This window comes from Melospiza melodia, chromosome 2, assembly GCF_035770615.1.
Source record: "Melospiza melodia melodia isolate bMelMel2 chromosome 2, bMelMel2.pri, whole genome shotgun sequence".
In the NCBI taxonomy this organism is placed as follows: Eukaryota; Metazoa; Chordata; class Aves; order Passeriformes; family Passerellidae; genus Melospiza; species Melospiza melodia.
In genome coordinates this window covers 129,716,846-129,743,076 of record NC_086195.1, presented here as the reverse complement: position 1 = coordinate 129,743,076, position 26,231 = coordinate 129,716,846, and the positions used below count along the sequence as shown (strand labels likewise).

General features: G+C 39.7%; 1 protein-coding gene across 3 annotated transcripts; it reads left to right on the top strand.

The window, feature by feature from the left end:
• Window positions 1–76: 76 nt before the first annotated feature.
• On the top strand, window positions 77–23,001 carry GABPA (GA binding protein transcription factor subunit alpha). 3 transcript variants are annotated; one of them, XM_063150010.1, is made up of 10 exons: window positions 77–165; window positions 2,488–2,588; window positions 5,708–5,852; window positions 6,715–6,799; window positions 12,201–12,446; window positions 15,959–16,153; window positions 16,891–16,947; window positions 17,988–18,128; window positions 19,442–19,634; window positions 20,234–23,001. In XM_063150010.1, exons 2-10 carry the CDS (start codon window positions 2,512–2,514, stop codon window positions 20,460–20,462), a joined length of 1,368 nt encoding a protein of 455 aa, XP_063006080.1. In that variant the 5' UTR covers window positions 77–165; window positions 2,488–2,511; the 3' UTR covers window positions 20,463–23,001. The 3 variants fall into 3 exon arrangements, with proteins under 3 accessions (XP_063006080.1, XP_063006082.1, XP_063006081.1); XM_063150012.1 differs by lacking the exon at window positions 77–165 and adding an exon at window positions 310–459; XM_063150011.1 differs by lacking the exon at window positions 77–165 and adding an exon at window positions 457–594.
• The last annotated feature ends 3,230 nt before the right edge of the window (window positions 23,002–26,231 follow it).

Genomic DNA, 26,231 nt, shown 5'->3' with positions numbered 1-26,231 from the left:
GGGCCTGCGCGCCGCCCCGATTCTGGCGCAGCCCGCTCCCGGACCCGCTCCCGGAGCCGGTCCTGCACCCGGAGCTGGGGGAGTTCCCGGACGCGGACGGACGGCGGGACGTGCCGGTGCGGCGGACGGACGGACGGACGGACGGACGGACGGTGGCGGCGGCGGGTGAGCGCGGCCCGGCCCGTGTTTTGTTTCCGTTTCTCTCCCGGCGGCTCCGCGGTCCCATTTCCGTTTCGGGTTCAAACAACGACGCGGAGGCGCCGCGGGAAGCGGGGCCCACGGGGAGGTGGCGCCTTGGCGGCCGCAGGGAAAGGCCCTGGGATCGGGAACCGAGCGCTCCCGCCGCGGGGATCGCGGGGCCTCCCCGGCGTGTGAAAACTTATCCCCGCTTGTAAAAACCCTGCTTTGGCCGAACACGTAACAGCATGTGTGGCGTCTTGTGGCTCTCCCCTTGCCGTGGTGAGAAGCCTCTCGAGTGATGTGACCGGTTCTGGGCCACTCTTTCCGAGAAGGACATGAAGGGACTGGAGGGAGTCGAGAGAAAAGAAAGGCAGCGGAGTTGGGAAAGGGTCTGGAGCGCAAATCTGATGAGGAGTGAGTCCCTCCACACTCACCTCGGGGAAAAGCAGGCCCAGGGAGGACCCTGTATCTCTGTACAATTCCCAGACAGGAGGTTGCAGCCAGGTGGGCTCTGCTCCTCTGCAGACCAGTAATAGAGTCCTAGGCTGTGCCAGGGCAGGTTTATGTTGGACAGTAAGAGGAATTTCTTCACTGAAGGTGTGATTAGACATTGGAACAGGCAGCCCAGGGAGGTGGTGGAATCACCATCCCTGGAGATGCTAAAGGAAAGACTGGATGTGACACTTAGTGCCATGCTCTAGTTGGTGTTCAGTTGTTGTTCGTGGTGTTCAGTCATGATGATTTTGAAGGTCTTTTCCAACCTAATTGATCCCATTATCTTGCGTAGTTTGCTTCCCAATGTTTGGCCAGGTACATGCTGCACAGCCACAGCTCCCAGTTTGGCTTTATTTTCTCACTTCAGGCTGTTAGTAAGGAAGTTAAACACATCAAATCTGGTGTGATTTCCCCCCACCCTGTTCAGTGCTCCACTGTCACCATCATAAAGCTGAAGTGGCTCATGATTGTTAAAGCTGATCTGTAAAGGACAGGCTGTCTGCTTTGTTACCTGCTTTGTGTTGGTATCTGTAATTTGGATAATATGGATGGATAGGAACCATGTGCTGCACACAGCAGAGCTTCTGTGGGGCACAGATAACTCCAGGGACTGGGCTTCAGTATCAGCTGATTATGTGTATGATCTCACAATTACCTGGTGGGGTAGCAAACAATTCTACTCCTAGAGTTTGTGCCTATTTCCCAGTGGGCTCATTGCTTGCTTAACTCCTTGTGTTCTAGGAAAAAGATAGATTTTAAGCAGAATGGGGGACTACTCTCCTTACTGTAAAGGATACTGGAGTAGCACTGGGCTGTCACATGGGGAAAAGGCTCTGTTGACCATGCCTTCTTGTATGTTAGGGGAGGTCAGCTTTCTTCTTGGCTAACAGCTAAGTCTTAGGGCTTGTTAGCTTGAAGGAAAAAGAAACAAGCAGAAATCAGTAGGCTGAGCCTTCCAGCAATCAACCACAGGTTTTATGTTCCTTTGAACAAGTGCTGCTGTTGAAGTGTTCCTGCCACATGACCTCTCCATGCAAGCCAGGCTCTTTGAGCCTTCTTGTCTCTCAGCAGCCTTCAGGGAAGGGGCAGGCAGTTCAGTCCCATCTGAGCCTATATTCCCTTTCAAACTCTGCATCATCCTGTAGGAGCAGACTGCTAGACTTCATGTGAAATATTCATATTGTAAGAAATCTCTTTATGCTAGTATAGGGAAGACTGAATAATTTCCCCCTTTCAGCTTCTGTGAACTTTAGTGACTTTATGTGTTTACATTATGTTGTTATTCTTTATACCCATCTCCCTTCTTTGTGTCTGTGCTCAGCAGAACCATCTTTCTTCCTCTTTGTGTGCTTGCTCTTTGTGCACCTGCTTTTTGTGCCTGGGTTCCTCTTTCCTGTCCCTCCAGGGATCTGGAAATAGAGCAAAGCCTGAGAGATTCAACCATGAGCTGCCTTTGAAGAGGGAGTGAGCAGTCACTAGTCCCAGCTGCCAGTTGGGAGTCCAATCCGTAGGGACCTCTAAATGCCTCAACTAAGTCTGCACTGCTGCTGTGGGCAGTAATATTTTCTCATTATCATCACTCTGCATTTAGCTGTATTAAATGTCTTAATAGTCCCATGTTTGCTTCTAGAACATTTATTTGAGAACAGGTATAGTAATATATTTTGTGCAATATGAATTAGGTTTTGGATTTATTTTTGGCTTTCAAAGGCTACTTTGGTATTTAATTTTAAAAAATGTGTGATAGGACACAAAATATTGTCTAGTCTTGTTGGTCTGTGACTTACACAAAAAATTCTTTTCTGTTCATAGCTCTGTTCTTAAGACGTTGCAGCCATGACTAAGAGAGAGGCAGAGGAGCTGATAGAAATTGAGATTGACGGAACTGAGAAACAGGAATGCACTGAAGAAAGGTATGTACTGTCTTTGCTTTTTGGGATCCTTAGGCAGCATTTAATTGACTAATTAGTTTTTCTGCTTCTTGTCTAATTAAACAGTGGTTTTCCAGAAGTTGAGATGTAGCAACTATAGGATATCAGTATAGTGCTGTCATGTTCCTCAACCTTCATTATCTAAAACTGTTTTGTTTATCTCTTGCTACGTTATTAGTACTTTACTTTCCCTATTTTCATGTCTGTAGTAGTATGTCTGTGTGTGTGTGCTGCAAACCTTTCAGCTTCAGTGGATCCTTCTGTAATTGAGATGGACCTTTCTGTATCTCCAGTCCTTTGCTTTACTGTTGTACAGGATTTATACAGGATGATTTGTTTTTAACAGGGCAGAAATGATGCTTGGTATCTACTATACCATTGTTAGGGCCATTGAAAGCGTACATACTGAAGTAGGATACCCTCTGATTTAATTACCTCAAGCTGGATTTTTAGTTTTGTGTGCTTCCTTTCTAATTTTCACTACTGTGTTTGGAAGCTCAGAGCATCAGTTAATGTGTAGCATAGTGCTGCATTCTAGTCTAAGCACAGAAGAGCAAAGGAAACTAAGTCTCTCAGAATAAAACAGATCAAACACAGAAAGGTACGAAACATAACCCAAAACTTAATTAAAGCCAAATGAGGTTAGATGTTGATACCAAAAAAATTGATATATTTTATTTAATACTAGAGAGAAAGAGAAAAGAAAGAAAAAAGCAGTAGAGGTGGGAGGCTGGGTCAGGGAGAGTGACAAATACTAAGTGGAAGCTTATCACCCTTCCAAGGGTCCCAGTGATATCTTGTTGCTTCCCTCCATCTGGTCTCCTTGGTGGTGAGGGTCCCTACTGAAAAGTAGAGAATCCCATGGATTAATACACATTTGGGCAGGTGGGAACACACAGGTACCTCCTGGTGGGGGGACAAGTTTGGCACTGTCCCTTGCACGACTGCAGATCTGTTGCATCACGTAGGACCACACACAGTGCTGGGTCTGGGGACCCCCTTGGTGGGGGGCCCTTGATGAGCCCTGACACCCCCTCAGTTGTCCCTCACACAGATGTGGCCTTCCAGGGGTGGCAGGCCCTGCAGCTGGGCCAGTCTGCCTGCTGGAGGATGGGTGATCACTGCATCTGGCCAGAGGCCCTGGCACACACCAAAACCTCTCCTCCTTCCCTGCCTTGTGCAGGGATCTGTGGGAGCCTGGCAGCAGAAAAACCTGGGGCTGGAGCTTCTACCCCAAAGGTGCTGGGCTTAATCCTTTTGTGATAGATAAGTAATGCAATGGTTGGCTCTCACAATCAAAAGGCAAATATTATATATATGTTAAGAGAAGTTTTATAGTTATGGTTTACCCCCCTTTGCATTGTTATCACGGGGTTACCTGAGTAGTCACGACATTTGGGAGGGTCAGCTTGTTATTATAGTGGCACCTAACTTCCAATCAGGATGTAAAGAAGTTAACTCCACTACTGGACAGTGAAAAAGCAGTCAATAGACAGAACTTTGGGAGAGGCTAAAGGGTTAAAAGGTGAAGCATCCATTGTGTAGTTGAGCCCATGGCAGGAAAAATTCTTTGTTCCTGGTGCTGTAATATTTTCTTTATTCAGTCTTATGTTGTATTTTTGATAAGGTTTTAATATACCTTTTAAAATTTTAGAAGTGACTATCATTTATCACACTCTTGTGAATGTATTCTTTTCCCCAAGCCCAGACTTAGGTCACTTTATGTTATCTGTCTTAACTTGCAGTTGAGGACCTCAAGTCAGGAGGCCCATTCAGGGTGTGGTGGTGCAGTTCTTGTTACCCACTTTAGCTGTAATAGGCAAAAGTCCTTCATAAAGATGTTTAAGCCATCTACCATAACATTTCAGTCTCCAACAGGTAGAAAAACTGAGGCTGGTTAGGTTAACTTCTTTTTAAGAACGTATTCTGGAGAACTGACTCAAAGCCACTTACTAGTTTCTTACTGTTCTAAGTTCCTTGTGTATTTTTACCACTTACAGACTATGTCTGTACATTCTGGTTTCCTTCTGTGTAAATGAGAGACTGTGTAAGATCATTGTTATAAATGTGTCCCATAACAATGACATTTCCCAATGCTTGTGCCAATACTGTCACTGTTGTAGTGTGGGACAACCATGTCATGTGACTAATATAGTTCCTTCAAGGCTCCATGTTGCTGTACTTCTTTCTGGTTGTCCCTTTTATGTGTTAAGCTTATTATTCTTGTACTGACCAGTGAAAAGACATGGAAAGTTGCTGTGTATGAGTGTGAGCATTTTCCCCTTTTATTTTCCCTGTGTTTCTGTGTTTGCATTTAACTTGAATATCTTTTAAATGCAGTCCAGGCAAAGCAAATGAAATTAGTCTACTCTACATGCAAGTTAACAACATATGATATGCTAACCATGGCTTACTGTCTTGAAAAATGTGATCTGAATCTTGGTATTTACCTGAGCTTTTTAGTGGTGACAGGGTAAAAGAGGAATTACACAACTGTAAAATTAATGAGACCAAATTTAGTGACTGACTCTACTCAAACGAAGAGTACTCAAACTAATACTGCACTGTCAGTTTTCACCTTGTGGGGGATTGGTTTGGCGAGCTCTGGACCCCAGCAACACCAACAAGGACAAAAGCAAAAGATGAGAGGCAGTCTTTCTGCTTGGGACCAAAGTCCTACAGCTTTAATGCAGAACAACTCTGGGAGAGAAAAGCGGAAGTCTGGCAGAGGAAATGGTGTCTGGGAGAGGAAAGAGACCGGGTACCTCATGGTGGGAGATTTTTAACCCAGGGGGAGAAAAGGAACTACAGCCAATGGGATACAGCTGATGAGAGGCGTGAAGGGAGGAACCAACCTGGGGGAAAACAACACCTCAGGACTTGGAGGGGTGTACAGAGCAAACCCTGTGATACGAAACAAACCACTGAGTGCAAAATAATAACTGAATAAACTACTCAGTGCAATACAACACTGCATGATATTAAGATTTCAGAGTCAGTATTACTTTTTATCTAGTTTACTTCCAACTTTTATTAAGCTTTCCCGTACCTGCTCTATTAACATGTAAGTAAAGATTTATTATATTGATTTGCTATTTAAGCATTGTCGAGCAAAGCTACACCACTGCAGAATTTGTGAGTCAGGCTATTGACATCAGTGAGCCCATTGGAAATCTTAAGAAGTTGCTGGAACCCAGACTGCAGTGTTCCTTGGATGCACATGAGATTTGTCTGCAAGATATCCAGGTAAATTGAAAGGTTATGAAAGATTTAACTTTGTAATGGAGAAGTGTTTTACATACTTTTTTTTCCATTGTCTGTGGAATTCATGCTTCATGTGGAATATTAACTGCAGTTAAGAGTTTAATTTCATGTCAGGTTCATTATCATCAGACCATTTAATATATGCACACTAATTCAGTATGAATACAATCAAAATATTCTTGGAGTTGCTGGCATGAAGTTAAGACACCACCTTGCAAGTGAAAGAAGAATGAGGGCAATGACCATACTACTTTCTCTTGAGGTAGCCCACATCATTTGTTGCTGCCAGAAGTTCCATAATTCTAATCTTGTTTTTAATATAAATTAGAAGGTTTCTGTATTATTGAGGTATAGAGGTAGCAAAGCATTGCTCAAGAAATCCCCCCCTCCCCATTTTTACAGGCATTGGCACATGTTAGACAGTGTAACTGTTTTGTGTTTTATTTGAAGCTACCATCAGACATCTGTGGCTTTTCCAGAAACAACAGGAGAATATTGTTATAAAGATAAAAATTTTTTCACAAAGGTGTTAAAAACTCAGAAAAGGAACTGTAGATAGTTTTCAGGTAGTGGAGGTACCTCCTCCTATTGCATTACTTATTTTAGGTCAAAAAATATTCCTGTAGGCAAAAATATCTTAAACAGAGGGGCAAGTTTCAAATACAGTCAATTTTTTTCTGTTATGTACTATGTCTAAGACAGTACTAAAAATATTTGCATGCTTCTTCAGAAAATTTGCTGTAGGTACCCAATGTTTCTAAAATTTAAAGGAGAGCAAGTTTATTCTATCTATGAGACTAACACATATTTTTAATTTTTTAATTTTTAATGCTTTTATCTCAAGCTGGACCCAGATCGAAGCCTTTTTGATCAAGGAGTGAAAACAGATGGAACAGTGCAACTCAGTGTACAAGTAATATCTAGGCAAGGTAAGCAGTTACATTTCTCTGTTGTACAGACAAACTAATGTTGCATGAATATTTGTGAGCAAACTTAATCTCTTATTCCTAGCTGTAAAATTGAGAAAATCAATGAATGGTCACAGAGCTTCAGAATGTCTTTTTCATTGTGTACTGTAGTTCTAAGTAGTAAAATTAAAATAAATATCATTCACTAATGCTATTTGAAATGTTTTTTAAAGGAATTTTATATTGTTTTCATAAGTAACAAAATTAAACACAAATCCAGAACCCAAACAACTCTTAGTCAAGTAGTATCAGTTACAGTATGAGGTTTTCCTCAAGGTTGAGTAGTTACTCGCATCAGACTAAATAACACAGGCAAAAGATTTTTGTGGGTAGGTGGCAGTTTCATCCCTGTGAGGTGAGTGAGTTTTTGTGCTTTAGGAACAATTACATTGTGAAAGTAAATGTAGCTGACTGAAAATCCTTATCAAGGTCCGTGATCACTGTCTATTGTCTTCTTTGGATGAGAAGTCAGAATCAACCATTGTGTAAGAGGAACGTTAACCAGTTGGGTATGGATTTGTTAAGGCACAGTTTTTATTTGTATTATCTGGTGTGATAGGATTTCCCTTTGTCAGAGTCTCAGGAACTAGAAACTTCATTGTTTTACTTTTTGTCCTAGTTTCCGCTTTGCCCCATCCATATGTCTTGAGTGGAAGGACAGCCAGACAGTCACCACTCTTTATGGTCAATGTACATATTGGGCTGTGGCAACAGCTACGGGTGTTTATTTCTGTATTTTTAAACAGAGATGAGTTTGTACAGGAGTAGGTTAGTTATCTGTTTTGAGTTACGTCAGCAAAGCAGATGAGCAAAATTTGGAGTGCACTTTTTGTTTCCTTTTGGCTTCATTGTAGATAAAACAGAAGAAAACTTTTCTGCTTTGTATTAACAGTCTTCAGTAAGACAATTTGCATTTAATGCTAAGTGTCAGGTGATTAGTGCTAGGTTGACTCCTCAGTTCCCCATATGTAATGGGAAGTGTACTGCTGTTCTACTTATAAAATAGAATGGAAATATCCTTCAGGGAACTAGAGTAACTGTTCTTAATTCATGCCCAGTAACTTCTAGTATTCAGTGCTCAGACTTCCATTTTCAGAAGGATGTGAGTGATGAATATCTTTACTATCATCTTTCATGTTTGTCATGGTTTTGCATGGGAGACATTTAGGGAAGCGGTGCAAAGCTTCCAGCCACTGGAAAGCTGGACACACCTCTGTGAAAAACACATGTTAAAGATGAAAGAAGTGTGGGAACTTCCTCTTCTGGTTTGCAAAGAGGTAAAATGCCCTGGCCCCCTGTGTCAGCCAGGCCAGGGCTGGGCAGTCCTGGCCACGGGGCTGGGCCCCTTCCCCATGATGAGGCCCCTTGCCGTTGGCTGCCAGGCAGGGGAGGGAGTGCCATGGGCCAGGCCAGGCAGGCTCTGCCATGGGGCCAGGCCCCTCTCTGGGGGTCCAGGGGCACCAAGCCCTGTCCTGCCCGGGCCAGGCCCCAGCAGCTGCCAGGCAGGAAGGTGGGGAAGGCTGTGGAGCCCTGGCTGGAGCAGGACCGGGCCATGGCTGTGGAGATCTTGCCACCAGGTCCCCTTCCGCCAGCACGGCCACCACACGAGATGAAGTGGCTGAGAGCAGGGCCAGCCCTGCAGCCTGTGCAGAGTGGCCCTGCAGCTGGAATTGAATGTGGAGAAAGTTAAAGACCAGCCATGAGGCTGATCCTGACACAGCCCCAGCCACAGTTCCCACCTCTGGCTCCGGGTGACCATCTGCAGGCCCTAGGTGAGATGGTAACTCTTTCAGGGCTTCAATCCTCCCTCAAGTGAGAGAAAGGAACAAGATGCAAGCATGTAAAGGAGCAACATGAAGACACCAATGTCAGTGAAGAAGAAGTCAAATCCCAGGTGGGAGAGATGAGGAGATGCCTTGGTCTTGGGGCTGAAATACTTTTGTAAAGCTGTGGAGGAAAGACTCTGTTTCCCTGTAACACATGAAAGCCATGGGGAGATGAAGGGTGCAATTTGGTATCAAGCAAAGGCTTCCATGCTCAAGTAAGCAGATGTTAAAGTAGCTGTGATCCTATGAGAAGTTTGAACAGAAAAGAAGAGTGGTTCTGTACCCCCAGGAGAAGAAGAAGACCTTTGTTCCCAGAGATGATTTTAGAGATAGATAACGAGAACTTTTGCCTTTGAACAGCTCATCTTTGAAACAATACCCATAATTTGACATGGCCCATAAACACAGCTGTGGGAAAAGCTTGTGGGAAATGGGAGGGACTTCATGATTGCAGATTTCCCCAGGTGGCTGCTAGTTGTGACAAATTGAGAGCCATGAGAGAACTGGGTTTTTTTCCCTCATGGAGAAATCCCCATAACATTAGCAAGAGGGACTGCTCTCCCTCAGTGAACTGAAGAAAGACTATTCTAGAGGTGGTAAACTGACTGAAATTTTAGGTTTTGTTTCTTTACATTGTCAGTGGGAAAGAAAAGGTTCTGGGGGTGGAGAAGTGTTCTGAAGTGTTCTGATTCTTACTACTCTTTCTTTTAGTTATTGTTAATAAATTTTTCTTTATACCCTTTTAAAATTTTGAACCTGCTTTGCCCTTCTACTGATCCTACCTCACAGGAGGACATGAGTGTATTGGCCAGTGCTGAACCCATCACACTCCTTGATGTGCCACCTGCGAAATCTCAAAATTGGCGAAATCTCAAATTGGCGAACCAAAACCACTCCATAAAATTGGTGTTTCCACCAAGTTTTAAACTGAAACCGCCACAATGTTGTTCCTTTGTTTCATTTTTTCCCTTTAATGTAAAACTGAGGTTCATGATCACATAACACAAGGAGCTTCTTGCTCCATGCCCCCATCACACCTTGTCTCCCTCCCTCCCCCCCCTCCCCCCCTCCCTGCCTCCGATCTTAAAAGAAACACTTGAATATTAAGTACTTCTGTGTCACTTTGGAACACTTCTCAGTAATGTTTTTTCAGCCTTGATACTTTAGCAACTCATAAGATACCTGTTTGTTCAAGGTCTGTAAAATATGGCAGGGCAGAATATCAGAAAACAAAGAGCATGCATATGAATAAAAGGAAGATACTTGAATTACTCACAGGAATATGGACTTGTTACTCTTGACCACAGTGCCCCTTTGGGCCAGATGGGAAAAACCAGCTTCTTACTCCATCCTCTTATTTTACTTGCTTGAAAGAGGTTTTGAGATTCTCAGTTCACTTATGTTTATTTTCTCCTCACTTATGTAATGTATAGAATTCAACTAAGAGTAATCAATGATGCTAATCCTTGTGGTAGATTGGACTCTCTTATTTCTTGAAAGAAAAGCTGCTATGTCAGTTCAAATGTTCTACCAAATTTTGATGAGCTGGCTTTAAATTCAAAGACAACAGGTGAAAAATAGTTGTTCTTCTATAGTTGAACTTGAGTGTAGTTATTTTATAGCATTTCATTCTACAGCAGATAAAATACCATTCCTATTTTTTCATTTTACTAGTAAGACTCTTATGGCGCTCTGCCTTGCCATAACTCATTTCCTCTGGTTGGAGGAATGAGAATCTGGACCTGATCATCTCTTATGGATAGGTAAAGGGAGAAGAGATGTGAGGAGAGATGCAGGCAAACCCAGGGAATTAGTGTTGTTCTAGTGTTGCAGTAAGTTAGCTGGCAGATTGTTAATTCACATTTTTACTTACAAGGTGTTTCCTCTAGAGAGAGTCATTGCTTTGATCTCCATGTTTGTATTGTGGATGAAAAACAAAGTTCTTCTGACATGTAGTTTTATGACACACAGTGAATTATTTTACTGAGCAATAATGAACTGTTTCTCTTTTTCCTTTACTTTCTTTTTTGAGGATCAAAAATAGAATCTTAACCCTTAGTAGCTTCCCTTACCCATTTTTGTGTGCTTTTGAAGGAAGCCTATGTTGTGCATATTAAATTTTTCATGGCCTAGATAAAACATTCTCCTAAGTAAGGTATTTGTTTCCTTTTTATTTAGATCTGCTTCTTCATCGAATCAACCACTTACTGGTTGTCAACATCTGTTTACACCTCCTTGATTTCATGTTGCTGAGTTTTGTACTCTTGGATCTTTATAGTATTTGATCCCTTTCTAGTATTTTTTTCAAGCTGAATGCCTATTAAAATCTAGAGGAATAGTTGTCTGAAAAAGACTTGTTTTTTCTTACCTGTAATACAGGTACATGCTCCATTTGTTTTCCCTTACAAACTATGACTGGATTGTGGATTTAGCATTTAAGGCTGTTACCTGCAGAACCATCTCATGCTGTGCTTTAATATAGATCAGACAGGAAGGACACAAATAATATCTTTGTGGTACAAGATACTGAAGTTATTTTGGCCATATGATGTTCTATGAATCCAATTTTCATCAGCCTAACCATAGTCAAGGTTTTCCAACTCCTGATAAAATAGAATTATAAGGATTCTTTTTTTATGTGAAAATATGTTTGATAAAAATCTCTTAAAATAAGCATGCTTGTTGGCATTATAATGAAAATTGTATGTTACAAAAATTGAAATAATTCTGAAAAATCTTTTGTACAATGTATGAGAATTGGTGAGACACCAGCTGGACAAAACACCTCAGAAGACAACAGAGAAGGTTGCGATACAAAGCATTAGTGAATGTGTCCTTTCTTGCTGCAGAATAGATGCAGACATATCTTGTTAGCTCCATGATCTAATAGCTGAAATGATAGACAAAAAGCCAAAACATTAATAGCTGATAAAGCCTAAGATGAGGAGAATTTTCTGTGTTTCTTTTAACTTGCTATTTAACACACTGTCTGCTTCGGAGTACTGAAAGAAAATGTTAGCTGCTTTGTGTAGACCCCAGAGATACCAGGGAAGTATTGTAAATGCTGAAAGAAATGCCTGATGGTTGGATTGTAGCTGGATACTTGTGATACTTGTTCTGGGTCCTTTTGGAGTTTGCTTTTTCTATTTGTTTTGGGGTTTTTTATATGATATATTTCTTACAGACCAAAATACTGTACTTTATGCTCACATGCTGACCATTCTGTTCAAGATCTGTGAAATAGATCACTTATATAGAACAAGAAGCTGAAATACTGGGGAAAGAAGGAGGGACAACTTTGTTATTCACCTTACTAAAGTATATGCTCTGTAATAGAGTATGTAATTTTAATTCAGGACACTCACAGAAATTTGATGACACTCCTGTGTCCTTCCTGTGTCTTTCCTGAGTTTTGCTAGTCCTTCTTCTTTCTTGAGTTTGCTAGCCCTACTAATCAGAAGGGTTTAAAACTATGCTTTTGTTTTTGTCATATTTGCACTACTGTCTCTTAAGTTTTGTGATGTTTCCATGCTTAGGGATAGAGCCCAAGCTGAACATCCTGGAAATCGTGAAGCCTGTGGAGACCGTGGAGGTTGTGATTGATCCAGATGCTCATCATGCAGAGGCTGAGGCTCACCTTGTTGAGGAAGCTCAAGTGATAACCTTGGATGGCACCAAACACATTGCAACAATTTCAGATGAAACCTCGGAGCAGGTGACGCGGTGGGCGGCAGCACTGGAAGGCTACAGGAAGGAGCAGGAGCGCCTCGGAATTCCTTACGGTAACAGTGCACAGCTGCTGTGCTGGGTGGGGTTGGTGCTCAAGGGCCTCAGAGGAGAAAAAGTGTGGTATGGGTTAGTTCACTGCAAATAATCTGCATAAGGGAATTGTAGAATCGTGGAATGGTTTGGCTTGGAAGGGACCTTAAAGTCCATCTGGTTCCAATCTCCTGCCATTGGCAGGGACATCTTCCACTAGATGAGGTTGCTCCAAGCACTGTCTAGCTGAGCCTCAAATACATCCAGGAATGGGGCAGCCACAGCTTCTCTGGACACTGTGCCAGGGCCTCACCCCCCTCACAGGGAAGAAGTTTTTCCTAATACCTAATCTAAAATCCAAGAAGTAGAATGAATGCTCATAGTAGTTTCATTAAATGAGTGCTTTTGTGCCATAACTACCTTGTCAATTCAGTTTTTAGAAAGCACTTTTCTTCCTGCCCTCCTTAAAAATGTGTGTTAGTGATAAAGCTCTTCATGTATGTGTGAAATTTAACAGTTTCAGTAATGGGGCATTGCCTGTAAAGTTGCTGAAATAAATTGTTCATGGACTGGAGGATGCTGAATATTCTGTTAAATTAGATTTTGTCTGAGAAACTGTGCTGGACTTCATCATACTGGAGGAAGATTATTCAGAACTGAAAATAAATATTCTTCTAGATGATCATCTTTTTTTGAGTTAATGTTGTTACTTAGTAGGTTGCTCTTTTAATGTTAGCTTAAAAAACATCTCCGAATGTCTGTTTAAGATTGAACTGGCACTGTGGGATGTAGACCTGCATCATGTTTGGGAGATTATCCACCTGAATTGCTTCTTATGACTGGCAGAAATGTACTGTCAAGACATATTCAGGAAGCTGTTCCATATGAGCAGACCTGTAAAACTGGAATATATTTGGCTAGAGGGAAGTTTGGAAGGATTTAAGAATTCCAGTCAAGTCACTGGTCTTTGCAGGACATGCAGCTTGCCAATATTTTGAGCATATTTTTGATAACTAAAGCAAAGGCTTTTTCATTACTTTTTCGTTTTCTCATTGGTAAGCACTTCAAAAATAGTTTTACTCATGTTATGTCTGTTGATAATCAGGGATTTGATGTGCAATGTTTGAAAAAAAAAGTGAGGGATTATCAGAAGCAGATTAATACTTTTCATCATGCTGTCACATTAATATTAGAATAAACTTGCTTAAACCAATGCTGTTATGTTGAATAATATTTTTAATAAACTTTTATAATATTGATGCTTTAAGAAAACCCTATAACCCACAACTGTGGCTTCAAAAGTTCAATGATTTTTGGGCCATAGGAGTACAGATTTTTCAGGAAAATCATATTAGTTCATTATGATTGAGATCCATATATTATGAAAAATAGTGTTCTCTTGATGCTAAATATGCTAAATTACACCCCTAAAAAGAATAACATTTTAAATGTTTTCTGAGTAGACACTACAGGGATCTGGGCTGGAATAAGGTACTCCTATGTTATACATTATAATCCAAAATTATTTCTTGAATCTTCTCAGGAGACAGGATGCATTGATGTTAAGAGTCAAAGCTAGTGAATAAATAATCATCCAGAAAAGTAGTGGTTCAATGTCTTCATCCTTACAGGCTTCTCTGGTTTGCTGCAAATGGAAAACTGGCATTTAGCAGGTCTTTAAAGTGTTGGTTTATGTTATGTTTTGGGTGGATTTTATTAGAGATTATAAATATTTTTCTGTTAGAAGTATTTCTGCTAATGGAATCCAAATATTTGGTACCTAGAAGGAAGGAAAATATTAATTGGTATGAGAAATAAATGCAGAAATGGAGCAGCAGAAAGCTTGGACACCACAGAAGTGGTTAGAGAAAGTAATGATTTTTTGTTTCCTTGAGAAGAAATTAGCAGCTTTTTGATGGAAGCTCACTGCTGCTGATGTTTGGTAGATCAACCCTCTTGTGGTGTGTCTTTTGCCACAGGATTACATTCCATTGTTTTAGGTAGCATTAGTGAAAAATGATACCATGTAGCTGTTCTTTGTTAACCAAAATTAAATTTGTAGCTCCTAGATAAATGTTTATAGACTTAGGATACTTTGCTTTCTCTAAGTCTTAATTTTCTTAATTTTTCTTAATGCCTAATTTTATTTGTTTTAAATCTTAAAATAAAAAATTGTCAATGTGACATCTGCTTGGGATATCAGAATTTAAAAATACATAATCACTCTGCTCCAGTGAAAAGTGACAAGACTGTCACTACTTTAGTTGTGTCTTTAGATGTCTCTACTTTAGTTTCTTGTTCTTAACCTGTTGACATATTTTAATATGTTATATCCAATGTTAACATCCCAAAATTTCATGGTCTGGCTGAAAAGGTCCTGCAGAAGCAATCACTCACCTGCAGTAGGCCAATGCTCAGACAGGCTTTAAGCCAGGGATACTTGAAAAAAACCTGATCCTTCCTCAGTTTTATTGCTCAGTATTCCCTGTAGTGTGGAATGTGCCTTGGGTCAGTTAAGGTCACCTGTCCCTCCTCAGTTTCATGTGCACCCCCTGTCTGCTCCCTGGGTGGCTGAATGAGAAACTCCTTGTATTGGAGTCCAGTAGTCTGACAAGATAGTTTGTTCTTCTGGATATTCCATGTGTGCAGAAATATCTAGAATAATATTGAATATCAGATTTACTTGAAAATCATTGATATTACATGGATTTCTGGTCTAGCAGAGTGATACAAGGTACATTAAAACCCAGCACAGAGGTAAGATATACTTGAATGAATACAGCAGTTTCAGAACATTGCACAATAACCCAACAGGATTCCCTGTACAGGTGTCTATACTGTACTCACCATCACAAGGTTAGGTGTTCCTAATGGCCAAGAAGGAGAACATGAGTAGAGCCAACTCAAGCCCATTGTTCTTTTCAAAATTCTCTTGCTAGTTTTGTGCTTTATGTCCTCTCTGTTGGGCTGAGCCACATCTTCATGGCCTCTGCAAGTGCTGCTCAGCAGTGGACAAAACATCTCAGTGTTAGTAACAGTGGTTTGGTCACCAGCCTAAAGTACAACACAACAAGGGGCTTCTGGGAAGAAAATGAATCCATCCCAGACATAGCCAGTGGTGGTTTTTGTCGGCAGAAACTGAGATGTTGTGGATGAGTTAAGAATGTAGTATTTTGTTATAATTGCAAACTGATCAATATTTTTGAAGGAGAGTATCCTTGTGTGAGAGAAGGTACTGTTTTCTTGAAGCTAAAGACCTGTGGAAGAAGAAAATTCTTTTTTTTTTTTTTTTATGTTTGAGATATGTCAGGCATAGATCTGATGTAAAAACTTTCTCTGAAGAAAATTGTTCTTTCACCCTTTCTGTCACCACACCATTCCACCACCATTTTAAGCACAGTCACCAACTTTCCAGGTAGATTTGGTCTCAGTAACTCTGCTTCTTGATGTTGTGCCTTTACTCTTATGGAAGTTAATATATAATAACCTTGCAGTGTATGATGAGGTGATTTGCAGTTTCATCCATCTTTTCCAGACCCAGTTCAGTGGTCGACAGACCAGGTGCTCCACTGGGTGGTGTGGGTGATGAAGGAGTTCAGCATGACTGACATCGACCTCAACGCACTCAGCATTCCTGGCCGCGACCTCTGCAACCTCAGCCAAGAAGATTTCTTCCAGCGTGTCCCACGGGGAGAAATCCTCTGGAGCCACCTGGAACTTCTTCGAAAGTGTATGGCAGTTTGTTTTATTTTTTTTAAGACTTTTTTCTTGAAGTATGAAACCCATTATGAGCAGTCATTTTTCCTTTACTTGATGTTGATGGTAAAAACAAGGGTATCAGTACAAGATAAGAGAAGGTATTAGAATGTCTGCTGCCATGAAACATTGGCTGCATATTAAACACTGCCTGTCTTTTATCAAACCTTATAACTGGTGGAAGGTAGTGAATGATTATTCCACCTTTGTTTTTTATAAAGCTTCATCGTTTCTGCATCCACTGAATTTGTTAGTTCTATAATTAAATATTGATTTTGAGTTATGAAATGTACATTTCTGTGTCATATTGAAGTGGAGATTTTTAAGGACTGGAAGTGAAGCCCTAGATGGTATACAACACAGCTGCTAAGTATGTGCATAATACACTAACATAATAAATATATGTGCATTTCAGATGTACCATGCTTGGAGGTAACTTGCCTGACTAATAACTAATTATGTCTTCATTTGCATAATATAGCAGGTTTTTGGGGATGGAGCTAGTGGAAATTTGCCACGTACACCTTTCAAAAAATGAGTGACAGATGTTAAATGTCTCCACTTGTAAGGCCATGAACTGTACATGTCTCTTGCAAACCGATACCAAATTTTTATTTCTTTCGTCTATGAAGTAAGGAAGTTTTTGATCTTCAGGTGACTTACTATTTGCAGGTTAAATATAAGCCTGTTGTTCTTTTTTCCAATCTGTAGATGTGTTGGCTAGCCAAGAACACTCTGGAGAAATAGCAACTGTTACAATTGATCAGCGTAAGTACTTCTGTCAGCACTAATTCACACAATTCACTGTGTGCAGGTTTAGCACTGTACTGTGGTTCAGAAGTTTGATAGTACAACATTTAGAAAATCACTCGAGAGATTTTCCTTGGGAAAGGGAGGAGGACATATTTTAAACTTCAAAGCATAACATTGAGTTTCTCTATATTTTGTTACTGCCTGAAAGGTAGTGCTTGACCTGAACTGTGGAAGTTTATAACTTTCATTTTGGATGGTAGATTCTTCACTTTCTTGAAGTAAGCTGTCTAGGGTACATATTTGAGGTTTTTAGTTATTTCAGGGCTTTAGGTTATATATTGCATTAATGAATGGATCTATTTAAATATTAATTTCAAATAAAAAAGTGTTTCAAAAAACTGAAGGGTTCTGTGGAAGAGATGACTTGCTTAGAAACCAATATTAGAAATAATACATTAAAGTAACTTTCCAGTTATTTGAAACTCATTCTTTCAGCTAAGCACTGTCATAAATTATTGAAATTAATCAATTTTCAGATTATTTATAAGCATCTTACATGTTAAATAGACATACTGTTTATTACATCCTGTGGTTGTGTCTAGTTAAAGCCAGCTTGAGTGTGGCATCTGTGTCCACCTACACCATTGCAATAGAAGGTGTTTGCTGTTTGAATATCAGGTATGGAGCTTGTGCAGTGACTGTAGAGAAAAGGGCATTAGGGCAGATAAGGTGGGAACAGTATAAAGACAAAAGAAGGGCTTGAGAGAGTTTGTATTCTTTTTGTGGAAGCATGTGATACACATGATAATAAACTAAAACTGGTGTTTTATCTGTAATGTGACACTTCTGCAATGAGTCTAAAACTGCAATTTTCACATAAGAGGTAAAAAGGTCTTTAAATTATACTTAGCATTGTGACTTAAAGCAGTGTGCCTTTTTAGCAAAGGAAAAAACTAGCTTCTAGATGTTATGATAATACAGGTAATAAATAAAATATGCCTGTTTCTATGCAAACAATTTATAGTTGATGTTCTGCAACATTCTCTGCCCTACAGCTGTGCAGATTATACCAGCATCAGTACAGCCTGCTACCCCCACCACCATCAAAGTGATAAACAGCAGTGCAAAAGCAGCCAAAGTACAGAGAGCTCCAAGGATCTCAGGGGAAGATAGGAGTTCCCCTGGGAACAGAACAGGTATTGCCTCCATTATTGTACATGCTAATGCACTGAACACTGACCCATTCATTTGAATTGCAGTTTGGTGAGACACGACTTTGTAGCTCCAAATGAGAGGTTTGTAGTGTCTGTGTGAAGGGAGGGGTGTGGAGGGAGCCATAGGTACAAAAATCCGTGGTAAAATCTGCCTGCACCACTTGGTCAGCTCACACAGGCACCATGTCAACATGATGCTGCAGTTTTTCCATCCTGCCGCAAATAAAATGGATATATTTCCCTATCACTTAACAGTCTCTCCTCTCAAACCACTGCATAGCATTTATTCAAGCTTTGAACTTCTTTCTATTTGTAGAAAGGGAAGAAAATAAACTCTATGTTGTAAAATGTAGCCTAGCTGCTACTTGCACTGTTGTGCTCCTCCTTCATTTTTCCCCAATGTGATGACTTCAAAATTTATAAAGTTTCATATTTCTTTTTTAGTTAAATGAATGCATGTCTGGAAAACTGCACACTAAATTTGCAGTTTAATATTGGAATTACTGTTATTTATACATACTCTTTGATTATTAAATTTTTTTTTTCTTGCTCTCATTTTTGTTTTGTTTCTCCATAATGTTGTGAATTTTTCTGTTAAATCTTTCCTTCTCTTCCTCCTTGAGTTTTTATTTGTTTTAGACTCTATAAAGGCCTCTAAGGATGTCATTCAGAATTTTAAGGTTTTATTGGCTGACATTAGTGAGGAATACTTTGTGTTTCTCTCATTAGCCATCAGGTCTGCTCTCCTTATCTCATTGAGAATTTAGGAATTTTACTGTGGCTACTTGAGTTAGAAAAAAATCTTAACTATTGGATGTGAAAGATGCAATATCGATATAAACTGAAATTTGGGGGTTTATTTTGTGTTTTTAGTATTTCATTTTGAAAATTTGAGACCAAATTTTTTTAAAAAAGAGCTATTACACATGTGTGTGTGTATGAAGAGGAATTAGCAGCTCTTGATAAATCTGTTCTATTTTAAAGACAGATATGCTTCTAAATCATTATGTTGTAGGAGCTGTGTTTTTTTAAGTTCTAGGGGAAGATTTATGTGAAATCTTGATTAATTTTCTCCTGTATTCATGCTTTTTTTAATAAGAATGGGTACTGATGACTTTGCAGGAAATGTTTGTGAAAGAATCATTAGGAGGGATTAATTAATTGAAAGTTTTCCTTCCATCATATAGTCTATGCTGGTCTGCTCTAAAATCTTGGTTGCAAGATTTTAGCCATGAGTGGAACATGAAAAGGACAAGGAAAAGTTGGAGTGAAACTTGTTATTCCTGTTTTAACAGGGAACAATGGCCAGATCCAACTGTGGCAGTTTTTGTTAGAACTTCTCACAGACAAAGATGCCAGGGACTGTATTTCTTGGGTTGGTGATGAAGGAGAGTTTAAATTGAACCAGCCTGAACTGGTTGCACAGAAATGGGGACAGCGCAAGAACAAGCCCACCATGAACTATGAGAAGCTGAGTCGGGCTTTGAGGTAAGAAACTGAAGGAACTCATGGGGTATGATTTGCTTTCATTTGGCTGCCTCACTTTTAATTAACATAATGCAAAACTTGCAGCTTTTTTTAGTAAAGGCAAATCTTCTGAAGCTGGTCCTTGCAATGAGATCCTGCTAATCGTAGAGGAGAGGTATTTGCTGAGCTTTTTACCTTTGTTTTGGAGTTTTTTTATTCATTTTTAAAGAAGCTAGTAGAATAACTTCTTGAAAATAGATCTTCTTTTTTCAAGATCATTAGTTTGGGTTGCTCGCTTCCAGAAATATACCTGGAAGTGAACTACCCAAACTAATGATCTTGAAAAAAGATCATTTTTTACTTCTGAACTGGTGCTTCCAGTAGCCTTGTAAAATAATTACTGTGGTTTATTTCTCCTTAATATACCAAGATACAGACACAATTTTCAACACTTCCCTTTTCTCATATAAGAAAATGCCTAAGCAATATCTTGGAATATGAAATTATGAGAATCTCAGGGAGAAAAAGAATAATATTTTAGCCTCTGGTGACCTTGAGTAAGTAATGGATGCATATGAAAACTGCAGATAATTGCTAAAATTCTGTTTTCTGTTTTGCAGGTATTACTACGATGGAGACATGATCTGCAAGGTGCAGGGCAAGAGGTTTGTGTACAAATTTGTGTGTGACCTGAAGACTCTGATTGGGTACAGCGCAGCAGAGCTGAACCGCTTGGTCACGGAGTGTGAGCAGAAGAAACTGGCCAAGATGCAGCTCCATGGCATTGCACAGCCAGTGACAGCAGTGGCCCTGGCCACAGCATCCCTGCAAGCAGAGAAAGATAATTAAGCACTGGGACCTGTAAGTGGGAACCTGAGGCCTTTCCTCTATAACCAGAGCACTTGGTGCTCTTACCTTGATCAGAATTGGAAACATCTTTTGTTTCTTGATTGTACAATATAGAGCATGAATTTCTATAAAGAACTCAGACATGCATAAATTTGGATCTTTTAACAGCATATATTTTAATGTAATTTAAGGGATCACCCCAACTTCTGCAGCTAGTGAGAGGTGGAGCCTGTGACCACAGCTGTGCAAAGTAATTTCTGCAACACTTTTAACAAAAATTAAGTCCCTGTAGTCCCCAGGCTGATCAGTTGTGTGAATGCAGCCTTTTCCAGTCTTTTGTTCTCTGCTGAACTACCAAATGGCATTTGATGCTTTCAAAGTTTACAGTTTATTCATTATTCTGTTAATCAAGTGGAGCTGAAAGACATGTTAAATGTTACAAAGCATCAAGTTCTTAAAATAGCTTCTGTGTTTAAAAGCAAAGGACACTTAAGACTTGACTTAACTGGAGATCAGTGCTGAAGAAGAAGATCCAGGTTTAGATATGGCTTAAGTGAAAAGCCAATTATGAGTATTTCATTGTAGTATGCACATAATATACATACAGGAGGGCAAATACCTGTTTTGAAATACATACTTGACATTAGCCATTTGGCAGAAAGCAAAGGTGAACTTCTTCCCCCCATGCCATTCCCCATCAGGTAATTCAAAAACTTGAAAAAACAGCCCTCACCCAAAGTGTAGATTGTTTTGGTGGGGAATATTAATGCTGTGTTCTGCAAGGTGCTTATACCTGCATGGTAGTCAACCTTAGTATCCAAAGACTTAAGTGAATCACAGTCAGTAGTCCCTGGTTAGGAACAGAAAGCAAATTGCAAATAGTTTTGCAGAGAACTGTGGTTTAATTTCCCAATCATTGTACAGTCTAACATATATTAACTACAAAGAGGTACTCTTTATTTAAAATTAAGTTCTGTTGGAACTTCTAAGTGATATTTTTGAAGCTTCTTAAGCCAAATGCATGCTCCAGAGCAGGGTGCAATTTGAAGTCTGGATGATGAGCCAGCAATAGTTGGGATGTATATCCTGAATTCTGAGCTACTCCGTGCTTCTTGCAAACTTACACATGCAGAAAAAAGTAGGCTTCAGCTTTTGAGTTTCCATACTGGTTAGACTGTTTCTTTTGATGTCTGAGAACAGTAAGATTTGGGGGTTGCTTTTGGCTCTTCTGCTAATAAACAGCACAATTACTATGTCAGCACTGATGTTCACCAACTTTTTAGAAATTAAACCCCCTCTGGTAACACTTAGCAATTACAAGGGAAGACCTTTAATTCTGTTAGGGATTGAGCTACTCTTAACCCTTAAATCTGAAGTCCTTGAACAGTGAGATTCTGAACAAAACCCCACAAATCTGAACAAAGTGTGTTTGTGCTGAGCAGTGAGAGCACTGGGCTGCTGCTCTTGAGCTGAGCAGGAATGGTTACACTTGCAGGCAGAAGGCAGAGAATACAAAGACTTGTGTGTATCCTAAAGATGTGTTGAGGGCAAGGTTTTTTTGTAGGTGGATGCTCATCTGCAGATAGTTTTTGCTTGACTAGAAGGTTTGCATATAGTTCTAACTTGTGTTTTTTCATCATTGACATGATTATAAAATCAAAGGGTTTTTTGCTGGATTCTTTTGGTAACTCTTACTGTTGTTCTCATCCTTGAGTTCTTACAGGACTCCATCTGCTGAGCATGCTGATGTCATTTTGCTTGTAAAAAACATTGTAAGCCCTGAGCAAAAAATGTAAATGTATCTGTCATGAAAGGTCAACATCACCCCTTTTCTTGCCGTTGGTGTCACTGATTGGTGTTGGAGGCATCTTGTGCAGGAGGTGCAGGTCTGCTTAACCAAGAATTAATTATGTGAAGTGGATGCTTGAGGGCAGCAGCTCTGCTTGTAACAGCATTCTGTGACTAAACACAAGTCAGTACAAGTCACTGGCTCTAGACAGCAGAGTTCTTGAGAGGCATTTTTAGTTCAAATACAGGATAAAAAGAAAAGAAGCTTAAAATACCAACTTTCAATATCGAACTGGACTGTGGGTAAGCACACAGCAAAATTGAAACGCAGTATCAATACTTCATTCCCCTGCCTCTTCCTGTTCCATGGTAAGTCTGATGGGGGAAACTTCTGCTCCCATCCTTTGTTTGTGGTTACATCCTGTTGTTGCTTTGCAGCCTTTCAGTAGGAGTAATGGTCCTTGGGGTTCTTTGTTGTGGCTCCATCTGCTTCTCCACCAAGTTCTAATTAGTAAAGAAAGAACCTTTCAAGTGGTATCAAATTATTATCACGCTGTCTGTAGTTGAAGGAGAAATCTGTGACTAACTTGATGTCTTCAGTAAAACAAAAGATGTAGAATATATTGTCAAAGGATTTTCTGTTACTGCCAGAAGGAAAACATAGAATATTCCCAATTTTTGTAAAACAGAAGGGGTTTTGCATACTTTTTACTCTTTAAATAAAGACACTTATACTCTGCTAATTATTACAGATTTCTTTGTTTTGCCTTTTTTTTTTTTTGTAATTTTCCATGAAACAATTATTTTCTATTTTTACTCTGATAAAGTATTTGTGGATAAAATGTCAATATAGTAAAATAAAAATGTTATACAGCTAATTTGCCTTCTTAATTTTTCAGACATTTGTAATATCTTTCAGGGATAAGCAGTTCTGAGATGCATACTTGCCCTGTATTCTCTTTTCTCTTAAAGTCAGAAGCTTAGTACAGAAAGAAGGCAAACTCAGCTTATATTCTGAAGATCTATCTTCTTTGACTCAATATTTGGCCATGTGTTTCTACTTTTAAACTATAACTCAGTGTCCTTTATTTCTGTAGCAGCTTTCTTTAACATCTTAATTTTAAATCTCAGAATGGTGCTTAGATTAAACAAATGATGAAAACTCAGTAGTAGGACAGAATGGATCCCTGTGAAATTATTCCATTTATGCTTTTATCAGTGTTTAAATCAGAAAGATTCACACTGACCTGTAAATTTTGGAGTTTTTCATTCCTTCAGATGGCCCCATTTACTTCATGTGGCTCTGCTAACAAAACTGCTAGTACTGTCCATGTTAAAAACAAGATAAAATTGTGATTGTACTGCTCTTAATTTCTACTGAGACACAATTGAATAATATTCTCATTATACTTCTGAACTCCTCCATCTGGACTGCCAAATTAGAGACTGAAATACTTTGTCATCTTTATACCTACCACATCACTTGATTTTAAAATGTTTATGTTCAGTTTAGCAGCAACAACATGTAATTGACAGAAAATACTGGTTTTCAGACATTTCAGTAACTTGTTGGACCTTAGAAGTCTTTTCCAACCAAAATTAATCTCTGATTTTAAAGTTCACTTTGCTCTGGTATCATATAGTGGAGGAATGGAGGACCTATTATTTGGGTTTATAGCTATTAGTATATTTATCCAGTGTGAGTTTCTTTTGGGATTCCTACCATACAGAAATTGTTATTGAAACAATGTAGGGATTTACAACTAACATCTTGCAATGTCTTTCTTAATCAAGATAAGCTGATGTGGGACTCTGCTGCCTGATCAAGAAACTGTTATGTGGTCCATTAACACAGGTTTGAGGGGAATATTTTTACTGACTGGACTGGGATGTCTTGTTCTTCAAGGTCATACATATTCTTAAAGGTTGTGGATTTAATATTGGGCTGTTAAGGGTGTTAAAATATATTTGGGTTGATAATGTTTAATATTTTTCCTTTGGAAAAGTAATTCTTAATATGAATGATGCTAAACAAGAAATTAATTAAAGGACAGGAATTAATGATTGACTGGTTTTGAGGGTTGTAACATGGAACCCTGTGCATTAGATACATTATTGTTCCATTACATTTTGCCTCATTATTTCATGATTGGAGCCCATAGAATCTAATCACACACCAAACTGAAATTTTACCATCTTGCAATTTAGAGTATTGACATCTTACCCATTCATAACTTGAAATGAAGGTTAAAAAACGCTGAAGACGGAAAAACAAATAGTCTGATATTTCAGGGGTCTAATTTTAATTAAAATTGCCTTTTACTTGTGAAACTGGGCTTCTGAAAGCCAAAATTAAATGCTTCTAGTGGCAGTTGTTGCATTTTGTTCCTTCCTTTTACTTTTTTGACCTTTGAAAGCCTTCAATGAAGTGGCAGTACAGCAGGCAAATGATTCCTTTTTCCTGGCAGTGGTCCCAGAGAGTGTGCTAGCTCAGCACCTGCCTTTTTGCCAAGGGACATTGGTGCCAAAGTAAGTCCAGGAGTCGCTCTCTCCTGGGAAGCTTGGCTTTTTCCTTTCTTCAAAAGGACATGCTGTGCATGCAGACTGGTTTTCAGGAGATATTTTCAACATCTTTTAAATTAGCTCGTGTCTAGAAAATGCATTTTTCTGCATGACCTCCAGGGCAATCAGTTTTCTATATGGAAAAGAGGTAATTTCCCTTTGCAAGGTTTAACTTAGACAATGAAAAAATGCCTGTCACTTGCTGGAACTGTAAATCTTTAGTCATTAAACAAAATCTTAATTGAAACCCTGGCTGTAGTGGTTCAGCAAACCAATAATAGGCGTAAGAGAAGCAAACATAGATATTGCCAAGATCTCATACAGCTTTTTTCCCAAAAGATGACCTCAGCTGTACCTATAGAGATTTTTGGCTAAAAATATTGAATAAATAGTCTCCTGCTCCAAGGAAAAGAAACCTTTTTTCAATGCTGATCTGAGTCTCTGAGAATTTCTTTACTCATCTTCCTCTCTGAGAAAGATTTCTCCACCCACACCTATCACACATGCAGAAATACAGTATGCATTCTTTCTTGTCAAAGAAGAAATCCTGATGTATTTCCCACTTGTCTGCAGCAATTCTGGATAGCTTTCAGAAAGAAATACAGTTGTCCTTTATGCCTTGATCATATGAAATTCTTGCATAGTAATGCATGTGGGCAGCCTGTGACAGCAATTATTATAAACATATTGATGTAGGTGTTGTGTTTTAACTGCTCTGCCTTTTAATGATGAGCCTGTAGTCCTAATAGTAAATTAAAATACAATTACTATCACCAGAAGGACCAGGAAAGAAACATTCTCAGCAGCCAGCCCTTCAGTATGACCACTGTCACCTCCAGCCCCCACAGGAGCTGATGCTGAAGCTTCATTCCTGTGTGACTAAAAGAGGAAACTCCACTGTGCTGAGCTCTGTCCCTCAGCTGCGCTGCTGTGCCTCACTCTTTCTCATTTCATCTGTGAAGAATTTACAGTGGCAAGAAATAATTAAAATACAACTTCATTGGATATTAATCTTGGTAATGCTCTTGAAGAGGGAGGTCATTGCTCGCTTTCAGATTATGGAAAGTTACAGTTTTTTTAGGATTTTTTGATTTCGGAAGAACTGAGGTGATTTTCTATGTACTGTAGGGGGGAACTTACTTTTGGGTGCAAAGTAACTTCTTAAAAAGAAGTCCTGCTCCACTACCAGCATTTCCCAGCTGATGTCACTCTGACAATAGATTCAAGCACACCAGAGGTCACCAGCACTCTTTATAAAATCTAGTGATGCTCCTGAACAGAGACAGCATATCCCAGAGTTGCAGGAGGGAGATGCACTGGCACACCCAGCAGAGCTGAAGGCTGAGCCCCACTGAGAGGGGGCAGAACAGGTGTAGGCAGGGGGCTGGTGCAAGGACAAATGCCAGCATGAAAGGCCGG

Coding starts and splice junctions, on each gene's coding strand:
- GABPA (XM_063150010.1), top strand. CDS start 2,512: ATGACTAAGAGAGAGGCAGAGGAGCTGATAGAAATTGAGATTGACGGA. Junction 2,589..5,707: donor CAGGAATGCACTGAAGAAAG/GTATGTACTGTC, acceptor TTGCTATTTAAG/CATTGTCGAGCAAAGCTACA. Junction 6,800..12,200: donor ACAAGTAATATCTAGGCAAG/GTAAGCAGTTAC, acceptor TTCCATGCTTAG/GGATAGAGCCCAAGCTGAAC.